Source organism: Pelodiscus sinensis, chromosome 9 (assembly GCF_052426305.1).
Source record: "Pelodiscus sinensis isolate ZL-2025 chromosome 9, ASM5242630v1, whole genome shotgun sequence".
Taxonomy (NCBI): domain Eukaryota; kingdom Metazoa; phylum Chordata; order Testudines; family Trionychidae; genus Pelodiscus; species Pelodiscus sinensis.
The window spans coordinates 2,330,728-2,357,866 of NC_143060.1; the positions used below are offsets into that span (position 1 = coordinate 2,330,728).

General features: G+C 65.5%; 1 protein-coding gene across 2 annotated transcripts in view; it reads right to left on the reverse strand.

The window, feature by feature from the left end:
* Nucleotides 1-27,139, reverse strand: part of ERI3 (ERI1 exoribonuclease family member 3) — a 189,942-nt gene that overhangs the window by 40,793 nt on the left and 122,010 nt on the right. For both annotated transcript variants that reach the window (XM_089780390.1, XM_089780391.1), the window contains exon 7: nt 14,580-14,679. In XM_089780390.1, coding sequence (XP_089636516.1) covers nt 14,580-14,679 — 100 coding nt within the window. The remainder of the gene's footprint in view (nt 1-14,579; nt 14,680-27,139) is intronic.

The following is a 27,139-nucleotide window of genomic DNA, read 5'->3' on the forward strand; positions in this document are numbered from 1 at the left end:
GTGGCAGGGGGCGGCTGTTCTTAGCTGCCCCTAAGCCTGCCCGAGCTGGGTTAGCGCCGGCCCTTTTCTCCCCTCGGCCTCTGCCCCACAGTCCGTCGGCTGCCCGCTCTCCCTGGGCTCCTTTCTGTCTCCGCTTCCTGCGGCCACTCGTCGGCCGGCCGCTCGGACGGCTCCTAAGGGAGCAGACAAAGAAAGGCCCATGCCCGTGGACAGCAGCAGGGCCCCCAGCTGTCTCCCCTTCCCCAGGGGGACCGTGTCCAGGCCTCAAGTCTGAGGAGACGGGACCGTGGCCACCGATGGAGAAGGAAGGAATCGGGGCCCCCGCGGGTCTGTCACGAGTCAGTGTGAGAAGCCAAGACGGCGACACACGGACGCTGCAGCGATAGGAGAGCCCTTCCCAAGCTGGGCAGCTGAGGCAGAGACCCAGGCCGCTCTATCCACCCCCTCGCAAACGCAGGCCTGTTCCTACCCGGGACCCAGCAGCGCCCCCGCCCTGGCACACACGCCCCGGGCCGCGGGTGGCCGTGTGCGGTGTCTCTGCTGGGGGCGCAGGGCCACGCGGGGTGGACAGACCATTGCGCAAGGTCACAGCCATCGCCCAACCCAACGGGCTGGCACAAGCGCTTCACCCCTGGCAGGAGTGAGATAGTCCCCCCCATCCACCCCAGGCCTGGAACAGTCTCTGTCACGTTACTGGATTGTGAGGGGCGCAGCCGGGTCACTGCTGCACCCGTGGGGGGTGTTTGTCCCAAAAGTGGCACAAAGGGGCCATGAGAGGGTCAAACAAAAGCTACTTTCTTCTGACTCTGTGTCTGCTCTTCATAGATCTGTACAATGTCTGTGTGCGGAGTCAGGGGTCTGGACGCGGTGTGGAGACTGGTCTGAATGTGCTTGAGTAATGGGATAGGACTGTTTGCCTATGGACGTGCTAATGAGCAAAGCTCCAGCAATGGGCCTCTGAAGGCCAAAGACACCCCTGGCCACTGGCCACGTGACTCCCTCCAGCTTGGAAGAAACCTGGAAGGAGGGATAAATATGCCAGGTGGCCGACTCCATGTTGGACTCAGATCTGCTCCTGACCCCAGATGTGGCCTCGCAGTGAATCACGAGCCGGGAAGAACTGTGGACCCATCCTGGCATAGGATGTGCACCAAGGACTTTTAAACCAGCAGCTGTGACATCTCTGCTGGAGCCTGCAGTGAGAACTGGGAGATTCGATGCATGTAACGTATGATACTTTAGTAACCTCACTCTCCTGCTTTTCTTTCTTGTGATAATAAACCTTTAGTTGTTAGATACTAAAGGATTGGCCTAGCGTGATTTGTGGGTAAGGTCCAGAGGGTAAATTGACCAGGGATCTGTGGCTGGTTTCTTGGGACCGGACAGAACTTGTTCGGGGTAGGTGGGATTGGGTGCTAGGACCCCCCACCTGTGTATGAGGCCCGGGGCCATTTGGGGCACAGATATTGCTGGGGTGTTGGAGGGGTTTTGCCTGTGAGGCTTCAGACAGGTGGCTGGAGCGCTCTGTGGAACTGGTGTGTGGCCGGTTTGGAGAGGTCTCCAGTCTGGGGGCTATAAGGAGCCCCTATTTTGAGCAATTCGCCCTGAGCGGGCGCCCTCAGCTGTGCCCAGACCCGGCCCGGTCCATCACAGCCTCCCAATGCTTCTCCTAGCCACGTCTCCTGGGGGAGGCGGAGGGAGAGCAGGCAGCCAAAGGAATAGCCCGGCAAGCCAAAGCCTCTAACAACTATTTTTAATACCAGGCAGAGGAGCGAGATTTGGAAATGAAACAGCCAGCACCTCTTTGATGCGGGAGCTACAGATCTTGAAACAAGGTCCAATCCCTCCTCCTTCACTAACTAACAGCCATATTTCTCTCATTAAGGACTAGCTGGCAGTATTTTCAAACTTCTTAACAAGGCGATCACCGTCATTTGAGATTTCTATTATCTGGGCTCCCATTATCGCTGTCTTTTAAGCAGCTGCCTTTTTTTTTCCGGTTGCTTTCCTTCTCCAACTTTTCCTCTCCTGCACAACGGCCAGCGGGGCTAATGGCATGAGGATCAGAGCAGAGAGGGGTTTTGCGGGAAGGACGCTGGCGGGGAGGGGGATAAGGAATCAAATAAAAGCAGACTGAAGCCTGGTTATCTCTCATCTGGAGTTTGGGTCTTAATCCGCCCAGGAGCACAAATGCGCAGTGCATCACCTTATCTGCCCTGTCAATCACCTCGCGCTCTATCCCCGGCCCAGCACACGGCGGCACGCGCCCGCCCGGCTCCGCGCTCCGTGGCGTGGGCTCTGCCAGATGGATGCAATTTGCATAATATCACCGGCGGGGGCTGGCGGATCAGCGGGGTCAGGCTCTGACATCCCCAGCACCGTCTATCTCCAAGTGCTAATTTGGACGGCATTGATCTCGCTTTCTGATTTCTTTGTCAGTTACGGCTGCGGGGGGCTGACAGGAGATACGGAGACAGACAGGGGCGGGCGGGGGGGGGGAGGGGGGCAGAGATTGTAGCTACCGATGTCTTTAAGGGAAAACACAGATTAAGCCAAGGACTCCGCTGAGGGTCGCAGCTTTCACACGTCCTAATGATCTGATTCCTAGAGTCCCCGTACGGCCATCGAGGGGGCCTGTCAGGAGACGAGTCTCTCTCCCCGCACCTCTGCCAGCTTTCTCCCAAGGTGACCGGGGACAGCTGCCAGCGCCTGGCTGTCGCGCCCCTCCAACGAGGCTCCCCACACTGTCCCAGGGTGCGCGGCCATGGCCCCAGCTCAAAGCCGGCGTGTCCTGCAGGCCCCCGGCCCAGCTGTGCTCCTGAAGCGCGGACGTTACGATGGGGGCTCCCGGCGGCCCCCCTGGGCTGTTAGCAACGGGCACGGCAGCGCAAAGGGGGGCGTTTGGGGGGGGCTGACGGGCCCCCCCGTGTGCGTCCCCACGGGGTTATTCTGCGGCATCTCTGAACCCCGTGCATGGTCGGTGCGTGGCACCTGGGCTCTCCCCACGCTAGCCGGCGGGAGGGCCCTGCTGCGCCGCGGTGGAAGGAGGGAGGCCCCGCGCCCATCACTACTGTGGTAAAAGGGACCCTCCCCCGGCCCGGCTGCATCCTCGCCTGGCCCAGGCCTGCTCTAAAACTGGCGCCCAGCGGCGCTTGGCCAAGCCGGCCTGGCCTCCTGCACCGGGATTGCCTGCAGGAAGAGAGCCACAGCCATGGGGCTTCACGCAACAGCCGGGAGCAGTGGTTAGAGCGAGGGTGGAGTTGCAGGGGGAGCCCGGGCTGGGCCAGCCGGGAGCTGTGGGTCAGAACAAGGGGCACCGGCAGGGCTGGGGGGAACCCCAGGTGGGGAGCAGGTCAAGCAGCAGGGGTGAGGCAGGGCGACGGCGCGAGGTGGGGCGAGGCAGGGCGAGGAGTGAGGGGGCGTCAGGGTGAGGGGGCGAGGCAGGGCGAGGAGTGAGGAAGCGGCAGGGTGAGGGGGCGAGGCAGGGCGAGGAGTGAGGGAGTGGGAGGGCGAGGGGGCGAGGCAGGGCGAGGAGTGAGGGGGCAGCAGGGTGAGGGGGCGAGGCAGGGCGAGGAGTGAGGGGGTGGCAGGGCGAGGGGGCGAGGCAGGGCGAGGAGTGAGGAAGCGGCAGGGCGAGGGGGCGAGGCAGGGCGAGGAGTGAGGGGGCGAGGAGTGAGGGGGTGGCAGGGAGAGGGGGCGAGGCAGGGCGAGGAGTGAGGGGGCGAGGAGTGAGGGGGTGGCAGGGAGAGGGGGCGAGGCAGGGCGAGGAGTGAGGGGGCGGCAGAGCGAGGGGGCGAGGAGTGAGGGGGCGGCAGGGCGAGGGGGCGAGGCAGGGCGAGGAGTGAGGGAGTGGCAGGGCGAGGGGGCGAGGCAGGGCGAGGAGTGAGGGAGTGGCAGGGCGAGGGGGCGAGGCAGGGCGAGGAGTGAGGGGGTGGCAGGGCGAGGGGGCGAGGCAGGGCGAGGAGTGAGGGAGCGGCAGGGCGAGGGGGCGAGGCAGGGCGAGGAGTGAGGGGGCGGCAGGGCATGGGGGCGAGGCAGGGCGAGGAGTGAGGGGGCGGCAGGGCGAGGGGGCGAGGAGTGAGGGGGCGGCAGGGCGAGGGGGCGAGGCAGGGCGAGGAGTGAGGGGGCAGCAGAGCGAGGGGGCGAGGAGTGAGGGGGCGGCAGGGCGAGGCAGGGCGAGGGGGCGAGGAGTGAGGGGGCGGCAGGGTGAGGGGGCGAGGCAGGGCGAGGAGTGAGGGAGCGGCAGAGTGAGGGGGCGAGGAAGGGCGAGGAGTGAGGGGGTGGCAGGGCGAGGGGGCGAGGCAGGGCGAGGAGTGAGGGGGTGGCAGGGCGAGGGGGCGAGGCAGGGCGAGGAGTGAGGGGGTGGCAGGGCGAGGGGGCGAGGAGTGAGGGGGCGGCAGGGCGAGGGGGCGAGGAGTGAGGGGGCGGCAGGGCGAGGCAGGGCGAGGGGGCGGCAGGGTGAGGAGTGAGGGGGCGGCAGGGCGAGGCAGAGTGAGGGGGCGAGGCAGGGCGAGGAGTGAGGGGGTGACAGGGCGAGGCAGGGCGAGGAGTGAGGGGGCGGCAGGGCGAGGCAGGGCGAGGGGGCGGCAGGGCGAGGAGTGAGGGGGCGGCAGGGTGAGGGGGCGAGGCAGGGCGAGGAGTGAGGGAGCGGCAGAGTGAGGGGGCGAGGCAGGGCGAGGAGTGAGGGGGTGGCAGGGCGAGGGGGCGAGGCAGGGCGAGGAGTGAGGGGGTGGCAGGGCAAGGGGGCGAGGCAGGGCGAGGAGTGAGGGGGTGGCAGGGCGAGGGGGCGAGGAGTGAGGGGGCGGCAGAGCGAGGGGGCGAGGCAGGGCGAGGAGTGAGGGGGCGGCAGGGCGAGGCAGGGCGAGGGGGCGGCAGGGCGAGGCAGGGCGAGGGGGAGGCAGGGCGAGGCAGGGCGAGGGGGAGGCAGGGCGAGGAGTGAGGGGGCGGCAGGGCGAGGCAGGGCGAGGGGGCGGCAGGGCGAGGCAGGGCGAGGGGGAGGCAGGGCGAGGCAGGGCGAGGGGGAGGCAGGGCGAGGAGTGAGGGGGCGGCAGGGCGAGGCAGGGCGAGGGGGCGGCAGGGCGAGGCAGGGCGAGGGGGAGGCAGGGCGAGGAGTGAGGGGGCGGCAGGGCGAGGCAGAGTGAGGGGGCGAGGCAGGGCAAGGGGATGCCGGCACAAGGGGCTGACACCGGGGGATGGAGCGTCCCAAGACATCCTGGCCCCGGGGCCGAATGCCGCGCCCGCAGGGAGCCGCACGCCACCCACCCCAGCGGGACCCGGCCGGCGCATCCCTGGCACAGGCAGGCGCAAGCGACACTCCACTGCCGGCCGGGGAAGCCGGAGGGGCGCGCGCAGCCGACACGCACTCCAGCAGCTTTCCTTTCCTTTCCTTCCCTTTCTTTCCTCGCGCCTCCTTTGTGAGCGGCAGGAAACAGCTGAAAGACCTTGAGTTTCCCATTGTGGCGCGGCCGGGAACAGCGCTGCCGTGATCAGAACATGCCCCCCGCCGCGGCGGGGAAAAGGCGGCGCGGGCGCGGTGGGAGAGGGGCTGGCGGTGAGGCGCAGGAATGCGCTGTGCCACCGAGTCCCTTCAGAGAGATGTCGAAAACTGAAATGACTGAAAGCACAAGAGCCCGGCTCAGGTTCCCAGGCAGCCAGACATCCTAATTATTGTTAGATGCTCTCCTCCGCGGAGGGGGGCGCGGGGAGTACAAAGACAGGGGACTGGCACGTTGCTTTTTTCTTTTTTAAAAGCTCGTCTCCGCTCGCTGCCTTCCCAGCTGTGACACCTCTCCCAGGAGTTAATTAGAATCATGTCACCACGTTAATGTGCTCTGACTGGACTCTGACAATCGCTCGCCCGCGTCCCGCCACCCCGGCCGGGCCCGCCTGCCTCCCCCCCAGCCCCCGCCAGGGCACCGCGGGCCCAGCGCCCCCCGGCCCGGCCTCGCCCGCCCGGCTCGCCCCTCCCCGCCTGCCTGCGCGGGCTCGCTCGCCTGCCCGCCACACTGCGCATCCGCTCCACCTGTTCCGGCGCCGCTGACCTTTGCAAGCACTAATTCAACATGACACTGCTCGTTTGATGACATTTCTGTGGAGTTTTACTCGAGTCTCTTTTAATTATTTAACTGGGAGTCGTGTCCCGCCCCCCCCGGACCGTGGGCCACGTGCATGGGAGAGCCACCCGTGGCCACGCCCCATGGCAGCGCAGTCAGCCCCGGAGTGGTGCGGAGCTCCACGTGGGCCTGGCACACTCCCTCCGTTGACACAGGGCCGGGCCGGTTCCCCATGACGCCACCGGCACCCAGGCCAAGCGTCGTCAGGCTGCGCCGTGGGACGGGGCCGGCATCCGTGTGGGGCCCACGGGTCAGACCAGCAGCTGGGCACCAGGGATACCTGCACCTGGGGGCCGCCTGTGTCCAGGGATACCCCCCCAGGGGCCAACCGGTGCCTCAGACGAGGGGCCCTCAGGCACCGAGAGGGCAAGTCCGTTCTCAGGGGCTCCCGACCAGCCCTGTCCCATCCATGGGTCTGCGTTCCCCCCCAGCAGCGCCATGCCCTGGCAACGGGGACTCTCCTGCAGCCGGGGGCTGGGCGGTAACCCTGCTACCCAGCCACTGCCGCTGCCTCCGGGCCAAGCCTCCAGGAGACACTGGCCTGCAGGGAAAGCCAAGGCTGACACGGCTATCGGGGGAACTCAGGCGGGAGGGGAGCACGGTCGAGGGACACCTCCCTGCACCCATCCTCCTTCCAGGATCCTGCGCATCCGCCAGGGCCGGCCAAGACCCAGCTACCGGCTCCGTGTGCTCCGGGCCCCGCCTGCCCGTGCCCTCTGGCTGTCGGCCCTCGCACTGTGACTAGGAGCACCTGGGCGGGGCTGCCTCGGGCGTGGGTCCTTCGGGGCCCCCACAGAGCAATCAGCAGCGAGGCACAGGCCGGGCAGCCTGGGCAGCTGGGATCAGAGCCGTCCCCATCAGGCTGGGTCAGACCAAAGTCCATCTCGCCCAGGGTCCTGTCTGCCCAAAGCGGCCAGTGCCGGGGGGCCCAGAGGGAGGGATCACAACAGGGACTCATCACGTGATCCCTCCCCTGCCGCCCAGTCCCAGACAAACAGAGGCCGGGGACGCCATACCTACCCATCCTGGCTAACAGCCATTGATGGACCTAACCTCAATGAACCTATCTAGGTTCTTTTTTTGAACCCTGTTCAAGTCCTGGTCTTCACAACATCCTGTGGCAAGGAGTTCCACAGGTTGAGTGTGCGCTGCGTGAAGTAGTACTTCCTTTGGTTTCTTTTAAACCTGCTGCCTATCACGGCGTAGCTACCTAAGGGTTTCTCTTCGCAGCCCATCGCACAGGCCGCCCTCCCGGTGTGCACACCCATGTGGGAACCATCCCTGCTGATGGCCAGGCCCCTGCCGGTCCAGCTAGAGAGATGCTGGGTGTGACGCGCCCCAGGCAAGCGGAGGCTCCAGGTGTGCTGTGTGAGAGCTCGCAGAGGAAAGGGCGGCGTGTGCGCACAGGGGGCAGAAAGCTGGAGGGAGCTCAGGCCCTAACGAGGGAGGAAGGGCGGTGGAGAGCTGACGCAAAGCCGGGAAGCTCAGGCCCGTCCAGGGCGAGGGGTTTGTGAGCTGCCGGGCTGCACCCCAGCCGGCTCCCCGGCTCCCCCGGCTCCGGGGGAGTTAATTAGAATCGTGTCACTAAGTAAACGCGCTCTGCCTGGACTCTGACAGACGCTCACCTCTGACACCGGGGGCCAGGAGACAATCCACATCAAACTACTGCCGCGTGACCCTTTTAGCACGCAGAGTACACTCGCTGCACGGCGACTTGAAGCTCATTAAAACTGTCTACTCTGTGAGCAGCCCATTAACCTCCCTGTTAAAACCAGGCAATTCCTCTTCCGCGCGAGGCCTAATTAATGCTCCGGCGCAGGAACAGTGCACCCCCCTCGCCGCCCCACACCCCGCAGGGCCCGAGGGGAGGGAGCTAGAAAGGCAGAGCCGCACGCCACCTCTCTCGCCAGACGGGCCGCTGACCCTTGAAAACAGGGAGGCTTTTCCGGGAGGCGGACGGCACGTGGCGGGCCAGCTACGCGGGGCCGGCGGCGCAGCCTGGCTGCCGTTTATGTCGGCAGCGCTCGGGGTACTCCAGGGAGCGAGTCCAATGGCGCCAGAGCCTGTCCGCGGGCCTGGGGGGAGGGGCTCGGCGCCGGGAGGCTCACGAGTGACTCCAGGCTTTGCCCACCGGCGTGCGGAGTGGCAGCGCTTCGGCCTCAGATGCCCCCATTCGCTCAGCCCCCAAAGCACCCAGGCCCGCGAACCCCTCCCCTCCCCGGCACAGACCCGGGTCCAGGCCCTGTCCCAAGAAAGGGGCATGCCCAGCATGGCTGGCCGGGTCCCTGGCCTTCCCGTACCGGCACAGCAGGTGCAGCCCAGGGCCAGGTCCCTCTCAGCCTCCTCCCCTCACGGGAGCCCAAAGTCTCCAGGTCCGGTAGCCCCGAGCCAGCGCCTGCTCCTGGCCCCACCCGGGAGCTGGCTGCTACTGAAGGACCGGCTCAGTCCGACCACAGCAGGCTGGTGGCCACGGGGGGACAGCGCTTGCTGTGTGTGCTATACGGCAGGGCCAGCCCTGGGTCGGCACGCAGGGTCCCTGTGCTAAACACACCTGCCGGGTCCACTCGCAGCCCTGAGTCACCCCGCCTCCACAAAGCAACAGCCCGCCGAGGACCCCCGGGACAGCCGCCGCCCGGGAGCCTCCGTCCCCCGCAGCCAGAGCCAGTCCGGAACCGAAGCCTGGCTCCAGAGGAACCCAGAATGGCCGCAAGGGCTCCTGCACTGGGGCTGGGGGTTCAGCTGGCGGGGGGCAGACCCTTGTGCGGATCAGGCTGTCGGAGGCCCCCCCACGAGGGACAGGAATGGAGGCTTGAGGGGGACGGGAGGCGCCCCAGGAGCAGAGCGGGAAGGGAGGCTGCCAAGGGGCAGAGAGGAGGTAAAACCCCCTGTGCCGGGCGGGGGGGTGTCTGCTCTGTGACCGGGTCCCCTGCGCTGGGCTGTGCGATTCCCACGGACTCCCCCACACGGGGATTGGCCCAGACACCTGGGCCCAGCCTGGGCAGGTAACAAGGCTCTTCCCGGGGGAGACAAAGGGAGGGAGGGGGAGACGGCCCCTGGCTGGGGGCAGGGCAGTTTTTTGCAGGGAAACCATGAAGAGAAGAGACTAAGCAGAGTGCTGGGAGTCCAGGGGCCGGTGGAGCGCTGCCCCCAGGGGTCTAGGGCAGCCAGCCCCTGCCTCCTTACGTCCACATCACGTCTGTGCTGGGCTGGATCCCGGAGAAGCAATAACCCCCCTGTTCTACTGGCGGGCGGAGTCCCATCTCGCTGCTACGGGGGTGCTGGATCAGGGGTCCCCGATGCGCCGGCACACCCCTCTTCAGCCTGCAGGGCAGGCACCAGGCGGTGGCCACGAGTCTCCGAGCAGTGGGGAAGGAAACCAGCATGGAACGAACTGGGACACGGGAGCCGCGGAGAGGGCAAAATCCCTGCTGTGTGTGTGCCTGGAAGTGGCGATTCACGACGGCTTCCTTGTCCGCTGGGACGCAGCTCATCGCAATGTGACCCCTGGGGGCCTGGGCGGGGCCGTGGCAGCACTGCGAGGGCGGTTCGGCATCCACCCACCTCTCATCCGACTCCGGGCGCCGGAGCCTCGCCGGCCGCGCGTGGCACAACAGCAGCGTGCTCACGCTGGAGGTGCCCTGCCCACAGTGCTGAGCGGGGGAGCCAACAGCCTACGCGGGGCCCGAGCAAGGCGCGGGGGGGACTGTGGCTCCACGCCCCGAAAGGGGCGGGGCCTCAGGCAGAAGGGGTGGGGCCAGGGGCTGTCAGCACTCAGTGCCGCCTGGACCACGGTGCCGCCTCCTCCCTTCCCAGAGCAGCAGTGGGCAACTGCCCCTGTTGCCCCCCATCGGCGGGCTGGGGGCTGAGCGCCAGGCCCCTTGGGGGCTCTCCTGCCATGTGCCCAAGGAGGGAGGCTCCCGCGAGCGCAAGTCACGTCCCCGGACCCTGGCTGATGCCCTCCATGCCAGATCTCCGGAAGCGCCAGCATCCCACATCAACACACGCCCAACGGGGGTCTTGAGTCTCCCCCAACCCAGCCCCCCCGCCCAGGCTCCCCCCATCTCGGATACGTTGGGAAGCTCAGGCCTGACCCTATTCTCCTTAATCCAGTGCCCCTCGGAGCGCCGGGGGAGGGGCCGTGTCTCCCCCCACAGGGCCATGGGAATCCAAGCTCTCATGAGCGGAGGGGCAGGCCCTGTTGCATGCTGGGACTCGTAGTCTCTATGGGCGGCACCACCCTGTGAAAGAGGAGGCGGCACAGACGCTGTGGGAAGACCCCAGCTGCTCCATGGCTGCTCTCTCGCTGCACCCAGCTGGGGCTGGGCAGGGCTGCTTAGCCAACGGGCCCCTGCTGCCAGCTCTTCGGCCACCCCAGCGCCCGCCTGCTTCCAGCCGCCACTTGTCACGAACACAAGAACGGTGAGACGGGCCCATGCAGCCCAGTGCCCTGTCGGCCCGCAGTGGCCAGGGCCGGGTGTCCCAGGGAGAACACACAGAACAGGGAATCACCAAGGGATCCCTCCCGTCGCCCATTCCCACCGTTCCTACCCAGCCTGGCTAACAGCCCTTAACGGACTTAACCGCCATGGGTCTAGCCGGCGCTTCTTGGAACCCTGCTAAAGGCCTAGACTTCACCACGTCCCGCAGGTTGACTGTGCGCTGAGTGAAGAAAAACGTCCATTTCTTTGAACCATAGAATCCCAGGGCTGGGAGAGACCTCAGGGGCATCGAGTCCAACCCCTGCCCAAGGCAGGACCAGCCCAACTTAATCATCCCAGCCAGGGCTTTGTCAGGCCGAGACTTAAACACCTCTAGGGATGGAGACTCCACCCCCTCCCTAGGGAACCCAGCCCAGCGCTTCCCCACCCGCCTAGGGAAATCGTTTTTCCTAATATCTAACCTGGACCTCTCCCACCACAACTTGAGCCCATTGCTCCTTGTTCTGCAATTGGTCACTACTGAGAACAGCCTCTCTCCAGCCTCTGTGGAACCTCCCCTCAGGAAGTTGAAGGTTTCTCTCACCCCCCCCCCACTCTTCTCTTCTGCAGGCTAAACAAGCCCAGCTCCCTCAGCCTCTCCTCGTAGCTCATATGCTCCAGCCCCCTAATGATTTTGGTCGCCCTCCGCTGGACCCTCTCCAATGCGTCCACATCCTTCCTGTAATTGGGGGCCCAGAACTGGACACAACACTCCAGATGTGGCCTCCCCAGAGCCGAGTAAAGAGGAATAATGACGTCTCTGGATCAGCTGGCCATGCTCCTCCTAATGCACCTCAATATGCCATTCGCCTTCTTGGCTACTAGGGCCCCCTGTTGACTCATCCAGCTTCTCATCCACTGGAATTTTGTTTTGTTTTAAACCTGCTGCCTGTTAATTTCATTGGGTGACCCCTAGTTCTTATATTGTGGGAATAAGTAAATAACTCTTCATTACTCACTTTCTCCAGGCCAGTCATGATTGTATAGACCTCTGTCCTATCCCCCCTCAGTCTCCTCTTTTCCAAGGGGACAAGTCCCAGTCTCTTCAATCTCGCTTCATCCGGGACCCATTCCAAACCCCTCATCATTTGTGTTCCCCTTTTCTGAATCTTTCCCAGTGCCAAGATCTCTTTGTTGAGGTGAGGCAGTGTTCAAGATGAGGGCATACCATGGATTTATACAGAGGCAGTAAAAACTTTGGAAGCCCGGAGGGCCATAATGATACTCACAGCACATGGCGACGGCCGCAACTCAAGTGTGGTTGCATGTACATGCAAATATATATGCAAATGTATGCAAATAGCTTCTTTCACACCAATGGGCATGAATACAAAGATTAAGGCAAGACTACCCATCATGCAGGCCCCATTGAAGTCAGTTCCGCTGGTATTAATATTCACCCGATTCCCACCTGTATGACAGTCTTGTAGTGAACAATGACGTCCAGTAACGTAACTACTAATGCGCGCATCAACAGAAGACCCTTCTATTGACTCGCCGTCGTGGGGCGTGTTCCCGGGGCAGCCATGTTCAAGGGATCCCCCCCGCGGGTCGCATGTTGAGCCCCGTGTAAACCCAAACCTCCCCGCGGGCCGCAAACACACGGGCCACGTGTTGAGTAGCCCTGCACTAAGATATTCTCGGGCTTATTCTCTGTCCCACTATTTCCCAGTTTTATCTGGCCATGGAACCCTTTTAAACGTGAAAGAATGTTGCAGAACCCCTAAGAACAGTCTCATCTATGGAGCTGAAAAAGCAGACTGTGCGACGCGGCGCTAGCACACTTGTATTCAGTCACCCACGTGAGCCACGCTCCCGGAGAGTGAGCACGGGGACTCACGGGGGTATCTAACAGGCGATGGCACCCCTAACTGCCGGTGCACGCAGTGCTGAGTAGTTTCATCATCGCCCCACACTCTGGCTACGCTGGCGTTATCGTGGCACACACCAGTGCAAATGGTTCTCACTCCAATTCAGACATGCGTAAAGATTCATCGTTATTTTTAAATCATAAAATGTGATTGTCGTGGAACTTCCTCGCGGAACCCTGAGTGTCTGTGCGGCACCCCGGCCGTGCGGGAAACACCGCTTTAAGGATCCCCAAGAGGGACGGCCAGCGCCCACCGAGTGGGGGTTTGCAGAGGACGCTCCACGCTGACTCCCAGATCTCGCTCACGCAGCTGTAGCTACATTAGCCCCATCAGGTTGTATGCAGAGCGGGATTCTGGTTTCCAACGGGCATTCCTCTGCATTTAGCAACATTCAACTGCATTTGCCATTTTGTCGCCCAGTCGCTCAGTCTGGCACGGGCCCGCGGGCTGCCTGGGGACGCCAGAGGCCTGCCGATCTGGGCAGCCGTTGAGTCAGCTCTCCTCCACGCAGCGCTGTGAAGGGGCGCTCCGCAGGGCCTCGCGCCGGGCTCCGAGAAGGCCCCGTGGCCGCCCCACGGTGGCTCTCCAGCCTCAGGGCCTGTGCGTCACGCCGGAGCCGCTGTGCCCCTGCCAGAGGCTGCCTCGCGGAAACCCCCCAGGCTGGGCAGAGCGACTGGGGCGGACAAACACCTCTCTTGCCAAGGGTTCCTCGCGGGGCCAGCAAACGAGGCTCTGCTAAACGCAGGCGGTAACTGCCGGCAGAGCAGCCCCTCCCAGGATGTGCCAGGAGAAGGAGACGCGCCCACGGCAGCCGCTGGCCCCTGCACCGCTCCCGGCTCCAGGCTCAGACACCGGAGCCCAAGTGGAGAGGGCAGTTGCCAGACCCCCTGTATTCTGAGCACCCCTCCCCGCCCCGCACTAGCGAAATGAATGTGCTACCGGGCAAGGAAGCAAATTTTAATGCTCCCTCTGTCAATAATGGAACCAGATCCATAGTTCAAAAGGAGCCTGCTAATTAAAAGCTGGTGAGTGTTAAATAATTCATCTCCTTAACGCGGATTGATTGGCGAGGTTAGTGGGTAGAGCCTTGGAACAATATTAAACAGCTTCCTCCAGGCTCGGGTGCAGGGACGCTCCCAGGCCGGGGGGCAGGAAACTGCAGCACCTTTCTAACCTGGGGGAGCAGAACACTGGGGGGCTGGGATACAGCTCTGCCCCACAGCCCAGGGCTCCGTTCCCACCAGCAGCCCCCTGCCGGCCCAGCACTAGCTCCTGACCACACACAGCCCTTAACTCTGCCCCACAGCCCAGGGCTCCGTTCCCACCAGCAGCCCCCTGCCGGCCCAGCACTAGCTCCTGACCACACACAGCCCTTAACTCTGCCCCACAGCCTCCTGCCCCCAGCCCGCCTGGCGCCCCTCGCTCCCGCACAGCAAGGCCACTGACCCGGACATGCCCCCCTGCGGTTCCAGACACCACGTGCCTCCCGCATGCAAATGAGCCGGCCGGCCGGCTCCGCACCGCGCTGCATCCTGCTCCCCCACCCTATGGCAGGTCCCGCAGGGCCAACACAGGCAGCCCCTGCAGTGTCCGACTGCCACTGGCTGGAAGACACGGGGAGGCTGCAGAGCACCAGCCCGGCACGACCCCAGCCGCCAATCCCCAGCATGGGCTGGAGGGGGCCGACAGGGGCCCCCAGCCCACGGGATCGTAACAGCTGGGCCATGCCCTCAAGCCATCACTGGCGCTGCTGAGCACGCACACACCGGGGCCCAGGGCGGGGGCACCCCGTGGACGGAGGGGAGCTGTCACAGGTCACAGCGGGATGCAGGGCGGGGGCACCCCGTGGACGGAGGGGAGCTGTCACAGGTCACGGCGGGATGCAGGGCGGGGGCACCCCGTGGACGGAGGGGAGCTGTCACAGGTCACAGCGGGATGCAGGGAGGGGGGCACCCCTGGACACGGAGTTGGCACACGGGCGGCAGCTGACGCTGCTGAGAATGCCGCCGGGGCGCAGGCCCACATTCTCGCCGGCCTTAGTTTACATGACCCAGGTGCCCAGCCCGGAGTGTATCCCCCCCCGCCTGAGCCTGCCGTCGCCCGGCCGCGCCACTCACCGATCCCGCTGTGGGGCCGGCCTATGTGCTGCAGGTTGAGTCCTTTGTTCATGTCTAAGAGCCCGTTCTTCGGCCAGCTCCCCATGGCAAAGCTGTACGCCTGGAAGAGAGAGAGCGGGTTAGCGCGCCGGGCGGCTGGCAGCTGCCTTCCGCAGGCTCCGGCTGCCCCGTGCCAGGGCTCCGGGGCGCTCCCGTGGGCGGCGTGTCCCAGGGGCGCAGGCCAGTCCGGAGCACAGCTCTGAGCCCAACCAGACGGCTCCGTACCCGAGAGCCCTCGGCCATGGGCCGCCCAGCACCGACCCGGCGCCTTCGCCGCCCGAGCATCTTCGACATTTGCCCGCAGAGCCCTTCGTCCGTGCCCTGGCGTGGAGCCCGCGGCCCGACACGCAGGATCTCGCGCCAGGGCCTGCGGCGGGGTGCGGGGGGCTCTCTCCCAGGGCAGGCTGGCGGTGGCGCGGACGGCACAGGGCTGGCGCTAGGCCTGTGCCCAGCCCGGCAGCAGTGTGCTGGGGCAGAGCCAGGGTGGGGGCCGTTACCGGGCGAGTCGCGGCTGGGGACCAGCGGGGGGCACACCGGCACTGACGGGGCTCACGCTCAGGAAGGCAGGCAGCAGCCACGAGCCTGACGCCCTCGGTGCAAGTCCCCCCCCTCCCCTTCGTGCAGGGCCCCCCCAGACTTCTGTGCACCCCTGCCGCCATAAAATCCTGTTTGGCCCTGGCTGCCCCAAGGCGGGGGGGGGCCCCAGTCCCCTCGAGAAAGCACAAAAGCAGGACAGAGGCCCGGCCCGGCCCATGTCACGCTGGGTTCCTGGAAGCAGGGGTGCCACGCCAGGCGACACAGCAGCTGCCGGCTGGCCCCGAGTCCAGCCCCTCCCCAACGCCCACAGGGGCCCCCCGCTGCACCGCTCGCCCCACCCTGGCAGTCCGGGCAGGAGACCCGAGCCCCTCGTGGCTCCCGGCACTTGTGGGCACAATGCCCAGATCCACACGCAGGCTTAGGCACCTCGCGCCAGTGCAGCCCCCGCCCCCGGGCCCCCGCCTGGTTCCCCCCCGGGCCCCTGCCTGGTTCAGCCCCCGCCCCCCTGCCTGGTTCCCCTCCGCCCCCGGGCCCCTGCCTGGTTCAGCCCCCGGGCCCCTGCCTGGTTCAGCCCCCGTCCCTGCCTGGTTCAGCCCCTGCCCCCGGGCCCCTGCCTGGTTCCCCCCCCGCCCTCCGTCCAGAGGGAACGGTCTCCTGGCGCCCGAGTCCCTGCCCAGACACCCAGACACCTCTCGGGGGCTCCAGCAGCCGGGGAAGAGAGGCTGTCGCCCCCCTTGCCTCCGGGCCCGACCCACCAGAGCACCCGCCACGCCCCCAGTGCCACGGCCTGGCACTTCCGGCCCCGGGGCAGCGGGTTCGGGGGGAGGGGCTGAGGGCAAGGCCCCGCTGCCCGGGGGCACAAGGGGTTACAACTGGGACCCGCCACAGGGTGACCTGGGCCCCACAGCCTCTCCACCAGGGAGAAAGAATGGACCAGCCACTGGAACTGGGGACTGGACCCTCTGGGGGAGCCCTCCCGCCACGCTCACCACTGCCACGGCCAGGCCCGGCCACCCTTCCCTTCCCTTCCCAACGGGGGCCCAGCTCCCCGGCGCCGAGCGTGGGCTCCGGAACCGCCCCTGCCAGTGGCCCTGGCACCGCGGGGCAGCCTGCGGAGGAGAAAGAGGCTAAAGGGGCAGGGCAAACAGCCAGGCTGGGCTTCCCCCTCAACCACGGCCTGACAGCGGACAGCTCGGGCGGGGCACAGGCCACGGCCCTGGCTCTGGAGCAGCCACGCTGGCAGCCCTCCGGAGGGAGGGAAGCGAGCAGCCAGTCTCCGAGCGACCCCTCCCGCCGTGGGGCAAACAGCGGCTGGCCCGGCCCGCAGAGCAGCCTGGGAACCCGACAGCCGGTCTCCGGCCGGGCGCCCCGCTGCTCCCGCAGAGATCCCTGCTCCCCGGCCCCGGACAGGCTGTGACGTAGTGGGGGTACCTGGCTGGTTTCTATGCTGCTGGCTCTGGGGGAACCCCCACTGGCTGCCGTGGGTACCACGACCCAGCAAAACAGGATGAGTCACTATGCAAACCAGTGGCCAGACACCCCCCATGGAGAGGAACAAAGGAAGGTGGAATGCTGCCTTGGCTTGGGGGCAGGGCTGGAAGTTAGTGAGTTGGTTGCTGGCTGTCGGAGGGCATGGAGGAGAGCCTAGGGGAAGGGGCTGGAGTTTAGGGGCCCAGTCTCCCCCATCTCAAGGGGGCCTGAGGCATCCTAGCCCAGTTCCTGTAACCAGATTACACCTGTGCTGCGCTGTGCTGGAGGAGCAATAAACCACCCTCAATTCCACTGGCTGGTGCAGTCTGTTTGTGCCATTTCGGGGTGCAGGAGACGGGGAACCCCCAACGCGCCGTCACACTGGTGTCAGAAGTGGGATCCACTGCACCCCGTGGATGGAGCTTCCAGCGGCAAGCGACAAGGCGCAGTAGAAGCAAGAGCCCTGGAGCCAGGCGTGCTGGAGACAGAGCGAAGCGGTTCCTGGGAATCGTGGGGCGCTGCAGCACTAGACTGGTGAGTCTGCACCGAGGGGCCCAGCGGGCAGATGGCCTACGCCCAACTCTTGAAGGCAGAGCTGGTGGGGCTGTGCAGAGAGAGGGGCTTGCCTGTGCAGAAAGCAACCAAGGCCCAGCTGATTGCTCAGCTAGAAGAGAACGACCAGCCACAGGGCCAGGATCTTGTCCCCAGGGGAAGCAGCCAGACCCCCCCTGAGAGTGTGTCAGGCTCAGAGAGGGGGAGGAGCGCTGGAACCCACAGGAGAGATGAGACAGCTTCCCCCAGGAGGCCTGCAAGCTGCAGCCCATCTAGGGCAGGGGCCAGCCAAGCAGAGCTGCGGCGGCTGGAGATCCAGCTGCGGATCAGGGAATTGGAAGTAGAGGACCGAGAGAGGGACCGCCAGGACCGAGAAAGGGATCGCCAAGATCGAGAGAGGCAGCGGCAGCATGAGCTGGCCATGGCAGAGCGGAGAACCGGCGGGGCACCGGCTGCGCCAAGTGCGGATGGGCCCCAGGGTCCCAGGACTGCCAGATGCTTGGAGAGGCCCGTGGTGGCCCAATTGAAGGACATGGGTGACATAGACGGGTTCCTCAGTGCCTTTGAGAGGGCCTGTGGACTGCAACGGGTTCCCCCAGCTGACTGGCTGCAGGAGCTCATCCCCGCACTGAGCCAGGAGGCGGCCGGAGTGCTCAGTCAGCTGGAGGACCTACAGCCAGGGGATTACAACCGAGTCAAGGAGGCCCTGCTGCACAAGTTCGGGCTGACCCCCGAGATGTACAGGAAGAAGTTCCGGGGGGTACAGAAAGGGCCACGGGAGACCTATGTGGATCTGGTCTCCCGCCTGGCGCAATACTGCCGCAAGTGGGTGTCTGGAGTCGGAGCCCAGACTGCAGAGGAGCTGCTCAAGCTGGTCATGATGGAGCAGTTCTATGCAGCGTGCCCACCCAAACTGAGGCTGTGGCTCAAGGACCGGAGACCAGAGAACCCCCAGGAGGCCGGGAGACTGGCGGATGAGTTCACGGAGAGCCGGTCCGGGTGTGAACGGGAGTCCCGGAGAGAGAGGGAACCGCGCAGAGACCGGATCTCGGCTGAGCGACGGAGGGAGTCAACTACGGGGCGAGACCAAGGAACAGGTCGTCTGCGCCCCAGAGAACCAGCCAGGGCCTGGACAGAGACAGCCCAAAGCCTAACTTGCCATCGCCGTGGGCAAAAAGGCCACAAGAGGGCTCAGTGCACCAGGTCCCAGGACCGGGGACTTTCCAGGGTTAACTGGCTGGGGCGGGAGGAAGGGCAGGCTGCCCCAGAGGCAGGGGCTGGCAGGCAAACCTCAGCTCAGAGAGAGGGGAAGGATGCTCAGTGCACCTCCCCTGGGAGGTCTGATTCTCAGGAGGCGGATTTCTCCGTGTACCGGGTGGGGGCAGGACGGCCCCTGCGGAGCGAGTGCCTCATACCCCTGGAGGTGGATGGTAGGAAGGTGACGGGCTTCTGGGACACGGGGGCGGAGGTGACTCTGGCCCGATCCGACATAGTGACCCCGGAGCGGATACTACCCCACGCGCAGCTGACCCTGAAGGGCATAGACGGGTCCCCGTTTAAGGTGCCTGTAGCCAGGGTGCATCTGAAATGGGGGGCCAAGGAGGGCCTCAAGGAAGTGGGGGTGCACCCGCACTTGCCCACCGAGGTGCTGATGGGGAACGACCTAGAGGAGTGGCCCCATGAATCCCAGTGGGCTCTAGTCACTACCCGGAGCCAGAGCCAGCGGGGGGCTGACAACGTGGGTCCAGGGAAGGACTCCTGGCAGCGTCCTCAGGGTCCCATCCCAGTGGACACGGGGTCCAGCCAGGCTGGGACTCCGGACCTAGGCAGAGGTGGGGGACAGGTCCCGATCCCTGCCTCAGCAGCTGAATTCCAGGCTGAGGTGCAGGCAGACCCCTCCTTGCAGAGGCTGAGGGACCAGGCTGGCCTCCGTGCAGCTCAGCCCCGGGGGAGAGGTGGCCAGGAGAGATTCCTGCGGGAGCGTGGGCTCCTGTTCCGTGAGTGGCTCCCCCCCAGGAAGGCGAGGGCATGGAGGGTAGAGCGGCAGCGGGTCGTCCCCCGAAAGTATCGCCTCAAGCTGCTGTATTTGGCCCACGATTCCCCCGTTGGGGGCCACCGGGGGATCCGGAGCACCCAGCTGAAGCTGCTCCAGCACTTCTATTGGCCGGGAATCTTTACAGCCGTGCAGCGGTACTGCCGGTCCTGTGACTCCTGCCAGAGGGGCGGGAAGGCCCAAGACAGGAGGAAAGCGGCTTGGGGGTCTCTACCCCAGATAGACCCTCTGGGCTGGCTGAGAGAGTTATGGGAGGGGAAGTCCTCCCTGGATGGAGCGTCGGGGGTGGAAGCCGCCCTGGCTGTCCAGAGAAGGCTCGCTGGGCTCATGGCCCCGGCCCGAGAAACCCCGGCCAGAGATCAAGGCCAGCGGAAGGGTGGGTGTGACCCACGAGGACAGGCCTGCGCCAGTCGCCCTGGAGCGGGGCGGCGAGTGGACAGAGGGAAGCCAATTCATGTGGGGCCTCGCCACGGCCGGCCTGAGTCAAGGGGAGCACCCATGTCCCCAGGGCGGGTTCCCACGCAGAGGACCCGAACTTCCCTAGGTCACGAGCGGAGTGACCCTGCTCAGTTCGCTCTCGGAGGGGGGAGAACTGTGACGTAGTGGGGGTACCTGGCTGGTTTCTATGCTGCTGGCTCTGGGGGATCCCCCACTGGCTGCCGTGGGGACCACGACCCAGCAAAACAGGATGAGTCACTATGCAAACCAGTGGCCAGACACCCCCCATGGAGAGGAACAAAGGAAGGTGGAATGCTGCCTTGGCTTGGGGGCAGGGCTGGAAGTTAGTGAGTTGGTTGCTGGCTGTCGGAGGGCATGGAGGAGAGCCTAGGGGAAGGGGCTGGAGTTTAGGGGCCCAGTCTCCCCCATCTCAAGGGGGCCTGAGGCATCCTAGCCCAGTTCCTGTAACCAGATTACACCTGTGCTGCGCTGTGCTGGAGGAGCAATAAACCACCCTCAATTCCACTGGCTGGTGCAGTCTGTTTGTGCCATTTCGGGGTGCAGGAGACGGGGAACCCCCAACGCGCCGTCACACAGGCCCCCCTGGGAGAACCCACAGTGGGAGCAGACCCCCACGCGGGCAGGAGGCACCAGCCAGCCCCAGACTGACTAGCCCAAAGGCAGCCGGCTGGCAGCGCCCTCTCCTGCAAGCAGACGCTGCAGCCGGGCTGGGCACGAGGGCGCTGCCATAGCCAGGGCACCGCGGCGAGGCTCAGGCAGGCGCAGCCCCTGGACGGCTACAGCTGTGGCAGGGCCCTGGGGAAACGGAAAGGGAGCTGTGGGTAGCGGCTGCACAAGGCAGACCCCGGGCTCTCTGGCCACCAGCCAGCACTGGTCCAGCAGCACAGCTGTGGCTGACAGCGGCTATCCAAGCCAAAATGGCACAGTGTCTCGTGCCCCCGCTGGCGCGGCGGGTACCACGTCCCTCGGCCCAGGAGCACCGTGTGCTACAGGACGTGTCCCTGCTGGCGCGGCGGGTACCACGTCCCCGGCCCAGGGGCACCGTGTGCTACAGTACGTGTCCCTGCTGGCGCGGCGGGTACCATGTCCCCGGCCCAGGGGCACCGTGTATTACCGTACGTGTCCCTGCTGGCGCGGCGGGTACCACGTCCCCGGCCCAGGGGCACCGTGTGTTACAGTACGTGTCCCTGCTGGCGCGGCGGGTACCACATCCCCGGCCCAGGGGCACCGTGTATTACAGTACGTGTCCCTGCTGGCGCGGCGGGTACCACGTCCCTCGGCCCAGGGGCACCGTGTGCTACAGTACGTGTCCCTGCTGGCGCGGCGGGTACCACGTCCCCGGCCCAGGGGCACCGTGTGCTACAGTACGTGTCCCTGCTGGCGCGGCGGGTACCACGTCCCCGGCCCAGGAGCACCGTGTGCTACAGTACGTGTCCCTGCTGGCGCGGCGGGTACCACGTCCCCGGCCCAGGAGCACCGTGTGCTACAGTACGTGTCCCTGCTGGCGCGGCGGGTACCACGTCCCTCGGCCCAGGGGCACCGTGTGCTACAGTACGTGTCCCTGCTGGCGCGGCGGGTACCACGTCCCCGGCCCAGGAGCACCGTGTGCTACAGTACGTGTCCCTGCTGGCGCGGCGGGTACCACGTCCCTCGGCCCAGGGGCACCGTGTGCTACAGTACGTGCCCCTGCTGGCGCGGTGGGTACCACGTCCCCGGCCCAGGGGCACCGTGTGCTACAGTACGTGCCCCTGCTGGCGCGGCGGGTACCACGTCCCTCGGCCCAGGGGCACCGTGTGCTACAGTACGTGTCCCTGCTGGCGCGGCGGGTACCACGTCCCTCGGCACAGGGGCACAGTGTGCTACAGTACGTGTCCCCGCTGGCGCGGCGGGTACCACGTCCCCGGCCCAGGGGCACCGTGTGCTACAGTACGTGTCCCCGCTGGCGCGGCGGGTACCACGTCCCCGGCCCAGGGGCACCGTGTGCTACAGTACGTGTCCCTGCTGGCGCGGCGGGTACCACATCCCCGGCCCAGGAGCACCGTGTGCTACAGTACGTGTCCCTGCTGGCGCAGCGGGTACCACGTCCTTCGGCCCAGGGGCACCGTGTGCTACAGTACGTGTCCCTGCTGGCGCGGCGGGTACCTCGTCCCCGGCCCAGGGGCACCGTGTGCTACAGTACGTGTCCCTGCTGGCGTGGCGGGTACCACGTCCCTCGGCCCACGGGCACCGTGTGCTACAGTACGTGTCCCTGCTGGCGCGGCGGGTACCACATCCCCGGCCCAGGAGCACCGTGTGCTACAGTACGTGTCCCTGCTGGCGCGGCGGGTACCACGTCCCTCGGCACAGGGGCACAGTGTGCTACAGTACGTGTCCCCGCTGGCGCGGCGGGTACCACGTCCCCGGCCCAGGGGCACCGTGTGCTACAGTACGTGTCCCTGCTGGTGTGGCGGGTACCACGTCCCTCGGCACAGGGGCACCAAGTGCTACAGTACGTGTCCCTGCTGGTGTGGCGGGTACCATGTCCCTCGGCACAGGGGCACCAAGTGCTACAGTACATGTCCCTGCTGACGTGGCGGGTACCACGTCCCCGGCCCAGGGGCACCTTGTGCTACAGTACGTGTCCCTGCTGGCGCGGCGGGTACCATGTTCTCCCGCTCCCCATACTACTCCAGTGTCGTCCCCCTGCCTGGCACTTTGTGCCCTGCCTCGCAGTCAGAGCTGCGCCCTGCCCGGCCGAGACAGGACCGGTTCCCCCGCAAGCCGGCGGATGAGGCGGGAGCAGGCCGAGGGAGAAGTCAGAGCCAGATGCTAACACCGCAGGTGAGCCCTGCCAGCCCCCTGCCGCGCTGCCCAGCTCCGTGCCGTCCGCCCAGCCAGGCAGTCTCTGGGGCATTGCCGGCTTTTGGAAGTTAATTTATTGCCGGCATCTGTAACCATTTATGCTGCTTTGTTACTCCTGCCTTAGCAAAACACAGGGCTCCACCGATAATTAATAGACAACACTGCTAATCCTATTGGGAGATGATTAGCAATTAAAACTCCTAATTAAGTCTATGCATAATTCACTGAAATTACACTTTGTGTACACACGGAGAGGGTTCCTTGGCCTTCGACAAACATGCGCTGATATCTTCATTGTTCGGTACGTTCCCCGGGGCCGTGGCTCCCACGTCAGACCAGTGCCCGGCTGGCTGGGCGGCTCCTCACAGCTCCGCCCCGGGCGGGCACGGGTACCCGCCATGCCAACGGGCACTCAGCGCCCGCGGAGCGGTACCGAGGTGCAGTCCCTGGAAGTGCCCGTCCCGGCTCGGCGGTTAGGATGGGGTCAGCCTTCCCAGCCCCGTGGCTCTGTGGGGCAACGAGGCACAGCGCTGAGAGGCGCCAGGGCCAGACGGGGGAGCGGCCGTGTGGGCTCGGGGAACTCACCACTGCTCCACCCGGCACTACCTTTTTGTGTCAGCCAATTGGCCGCCCGGCCAGCGAAGGGAGGGGCCCCGAGGCAGGGAGGGGCGCGGGAGGAGGGGCAGCCGGGGGCCGGAAGGCTGCGCCATGCCTCTCCGCCCTGGGGAGCAGCACCGGCCTGGCTTTTGCCCAGGACTTTGCTGCGCTCATCAAGGTCACAGCGTGCGGCCGCAGGACCTGAGCAAACTGGCTAAGCAGGCAGCGGGAAGGCAGCCGGCGCTGAAGGTCAAGTGCGCCCTTCTGCATATTCAAAGCTGGCGGCCGGATCGATGGGCTTTTAATTGTTTTTCCGAGGGGTTGGGAAGGAGCCGCTCGGGGCATTGATCAGCCCCAGACGAGCGCGCTCACCCTTCAGGGCTGCTGGCCCTGTCCCCGGCGCAGGCGGCTGGAGGGGAGCGCGCAGCGCACCGCGACAGCAAACAAAACAGGCCCCCGCCGGGAGGGGAGGAGGCGGACTGTGCCGGGATCGGCGAATTGCATTTGAAAATAAAGTTTTTTAATTAAAATTGGCAATTCTGAGCCGCCGGCCGGCAGCAGCCACACAATCAGGAGCGAGGCGCTTGGCTGGTTAATATTTAAACACGGCGTTTAATCTTTAAACAGGAAAGTTCTTCTCCTGCCTGTTAAAGTCAGGCGGAAGGAGCTTTACAGCCGCAGACACCAGGGCCTCCCACCCTGTCAGGGTCAAAGAGGAGGCCAGCTCCCGGCTGCAGCCAGCCACTAAGTACAGCTGTAAGTGACACTCATCGCTGCCCTGCGGCTCCAGGTTGAGCCTTTGCGACAGCTCCAGGGAGACTTCCGCAGCGCGCCGCTCGAAAAGGGGCACAGGACGTGTCAGGGAAACAACCGGCCATTGTCCTCTGGCGTGGCGCTGCCGACGGCGTTCCAGAGCTGCCGCGAGGTCTCCCTCGCCGCTGCATCGGCTCGGGCAAGGGAGCCGGGCTAGGGCCTTGCCCTCTCCGGCGCCGTGTCTGGAACACGCTGACCCTGGAGGGGCTTGCCCGGGCCCTCGGCCGCGGGCTTGAAAGCAGCCGTTCTTCAATTTCACCCGCCAATTAGCGAGAAAGGGCGGAACGGCCCTTCGTCTGCCAATCGGACGCTGTTTCCCTGGGCTCGAACAAAGCCATGAACTGGCTGTGGCATTATAACGCCCGTCTCCCCCGCCTGTTACACTACATGGGTACGTCAAAACCAACCGTGGCATCCTTCCGGCCCACTTTATTGGCCTCGTTAGCACCGGGCCTCCAGCTGACAGGCACCGCCCCCCGCCTCCTCTTCTGTTGTTAATTCTGGGTTCCGGCTAGCCCTCGCCAGCTCATCCAAAGAAGGGGGTTTTGCCCACGAAAGCTCACGAGACTATTTATTTTACATGTCTAATAAATAGCGCATTAATTATAATACAATGAATATAATAAATATCATAAATAGTATAGTATTAATTGGATTAATTCTATTGATATAAACGAGTATGATCAATAGACTGGTTAGTCTCTGAGGTGCCGGGGCAGCCCCGGGGGACACAGAACAAGTCACCGTGGGGTTTTGCCCCCCATCACGTGAGCTCTCAAAGCCCGCGGGAAAAGTCAGCAAGGACGCAGTGAAGGTGGCTAACGGGACCGTCCAACCCCTTCCCGCCACCGGAGGCGCTGGGCGTTTGCTGGAACGCCGCTAGCGGCCCCCGCGTCACCCCAGCCCGCCTGGGGCCAGGAACAGCGCCTACAGGAAAGGAAGCTCCGTGAGCGGCTTCGTGGCCGCTGCTCTCCCAGCCAGTGTCCAGCTGCTGCAGCCGCGCTGGGTGTCAGGGCGCCCTGGCGTGTGGCGTCCCCACTGCGGGAGGCGCCCCAGCGGCCGGGCCGGGGGAGGGGCTGGATCAGGCTGAGCGGAGCTGTCACAACGCACGGTGGAGCCGGGGGGGGGGGGGCATTTCCCCGAAGGGGGCTCGGCTTCCTGCAGCTTGGGAAATGCGTCTGAGCAGGAGCGTGGCAGCACGGCCGGTGGCTCACGCAGGCGCTGCCGTGCAAGGCCACACACACGCGCCTCCCTCTGAGGCACGGCGCTGAGCTGGGGCCCCGCTGGGGTGGGAGAAGGTCCCAGACGCTCTCTGCTGCTAGTCACAGATATGGACTTCCTTCCCCAACGCCATCGCTCAGTGCCTCAGTTTCCCCCAGTCGCCTGGAGAAGGCCCGGGGGCGGGAGGGGGGTGTCACGGCTATGCAGGCCTGGGTACGCGCTCCCTCCCCACGGGAGTTTAACAGCTCCCTGTCACGGCAGTGGGGCTGTCCGCATGCACAGAGCCACTCGGAGCTCTCAGGGCCGGAACTTGTCTTTAAGAGAAAAAAATTACAAAGCAAACCCAGGAATCACAGCAAAGAGCTGGGCAAGGCAAGCGACACGTGGGGGGGCGGGTGTGGGAGGAGGAGGTGAGCGCTCCCAGAGGCTGGATTTGGGGGCGACGTCACCACAATTTCCCCCGACAGCCCCTCACGCCTGGGACCAGCCAGGAGCAAACACACGGCGTGTGAAGCGGAGCCAGGCTAGACCGCACTGCTGCTCCGCCTGCCTGGCTTTCGGGGGCCACGCGGCCGCAGGTGAGAAGCAGCCCCGTTGCAGGCCGGTGTTCCGGAGCTCAGGGAATTCCCAGGGCTGGACCCAGTCAGGCCGGGGGATGGATGTAACCGGCCCGCACAGCGCGCTGTCATTCGTGTCTGGGCAAGTGCCCACGGCCTTCTCCCACACGCCGCCGCCATTCGTCTCCTGTCTCGGGCAAGCCGGACACCAGCTGCACACGCTGGCGGGCTCCAACGCCCCACGCAGAGACCCCGTCCCGCCGCCGGCAGCGCTGCGACGGACCAAGGAGGGGGCAGGCGGGGACAAGGGCCCTGCTCCGTGTAAAAAGGGCAGCGCCATTCGCAGGCCTAGCTCGGCCCCATCCTCAGCGGCCAAAGTTCCAGTGAGTCCCACCCCCACTCGCCCCAGCCCCGCCTTCCAGAGCCCCCTAAAAGATCGGGGCGACCCTCATTGCAGCCGGGTCCCCTGCCTCCACGAACCGCACTCTGGGCGGTACCTCACCAGCGGCTCACACCTCCCCATTCAAGGCAGGCCCGGTCCCTCCCCCTCAGGGCTGAGCAGGAAACAGCGAGAAGATTGGGGCAAATCTGTGCTTTGTCCCTTTGCGTTTGTCACTTTCCGAGTCGGCCACCAAATCTTTTGCCGTCGCCGAACTCGGGTCTTCACCCCAAAGCCGAGCTCTTTCTAGCTGCAGCCCCTCCGCAGAACCGCGGCGATCGCGCAAGGAGGAACAGCACCACGCCCCGGCGGCAGCTCTCTTCCAAGTTTGTAAAAAACAAAGTAAAAACCTTCTAAACGCTTTGGTAAAAAACATCCATTTCCGGGGGGGGAAGCGCAAATCCCCGGTGACCTGCCGGTCGGTGCGGGGTTTGCAGGACGGGATGCCGAGAGGAGGCCTGCGCGTCTGCAACCAAACAGGCTTTTCAAAGAGACACGAGAAGGTTTTCAATCAAAGCCGGCAGCGTCCCCAGGCAGCTCTCCAGGGCAGGGGCTGCCCGGGGCCAAGTGCTCACGACAGCCTGCAGGCGCTGCTGGGACACTGGGGCGTCTGATCCGAAGTGGTCCAAGGCAGGCCGGCGCGGAGCTAGCCGGGGTATGTCTGCCCACGGAAACGTCCCAGCCGGAGCTCCGCTGATCAGGGTCCCCCGCAGCTCCGAGGCGCCGGCGTATGGACCGCAAAGCCGCAGCCCTGGATTCACGGCCGCTAGGCGGGGGCCAATCCCCGGAATGGATACGCAAGTCACTGGAATGCGGGCTGCCACCTCCCGGGCGGATCCCTCGCCCCCGCTGCGAGCGCCAACGGGCAGGAGAGAGGAGACTGCCCCTCGAGAGGGAGGGGCGCCCGCGCCGCGGTAGCAGCCTCTGTCCGGCGCTGCGTGCCAGGCGGGCCGGCGAGAGGCAGGTATCGGCCCCAGGACGG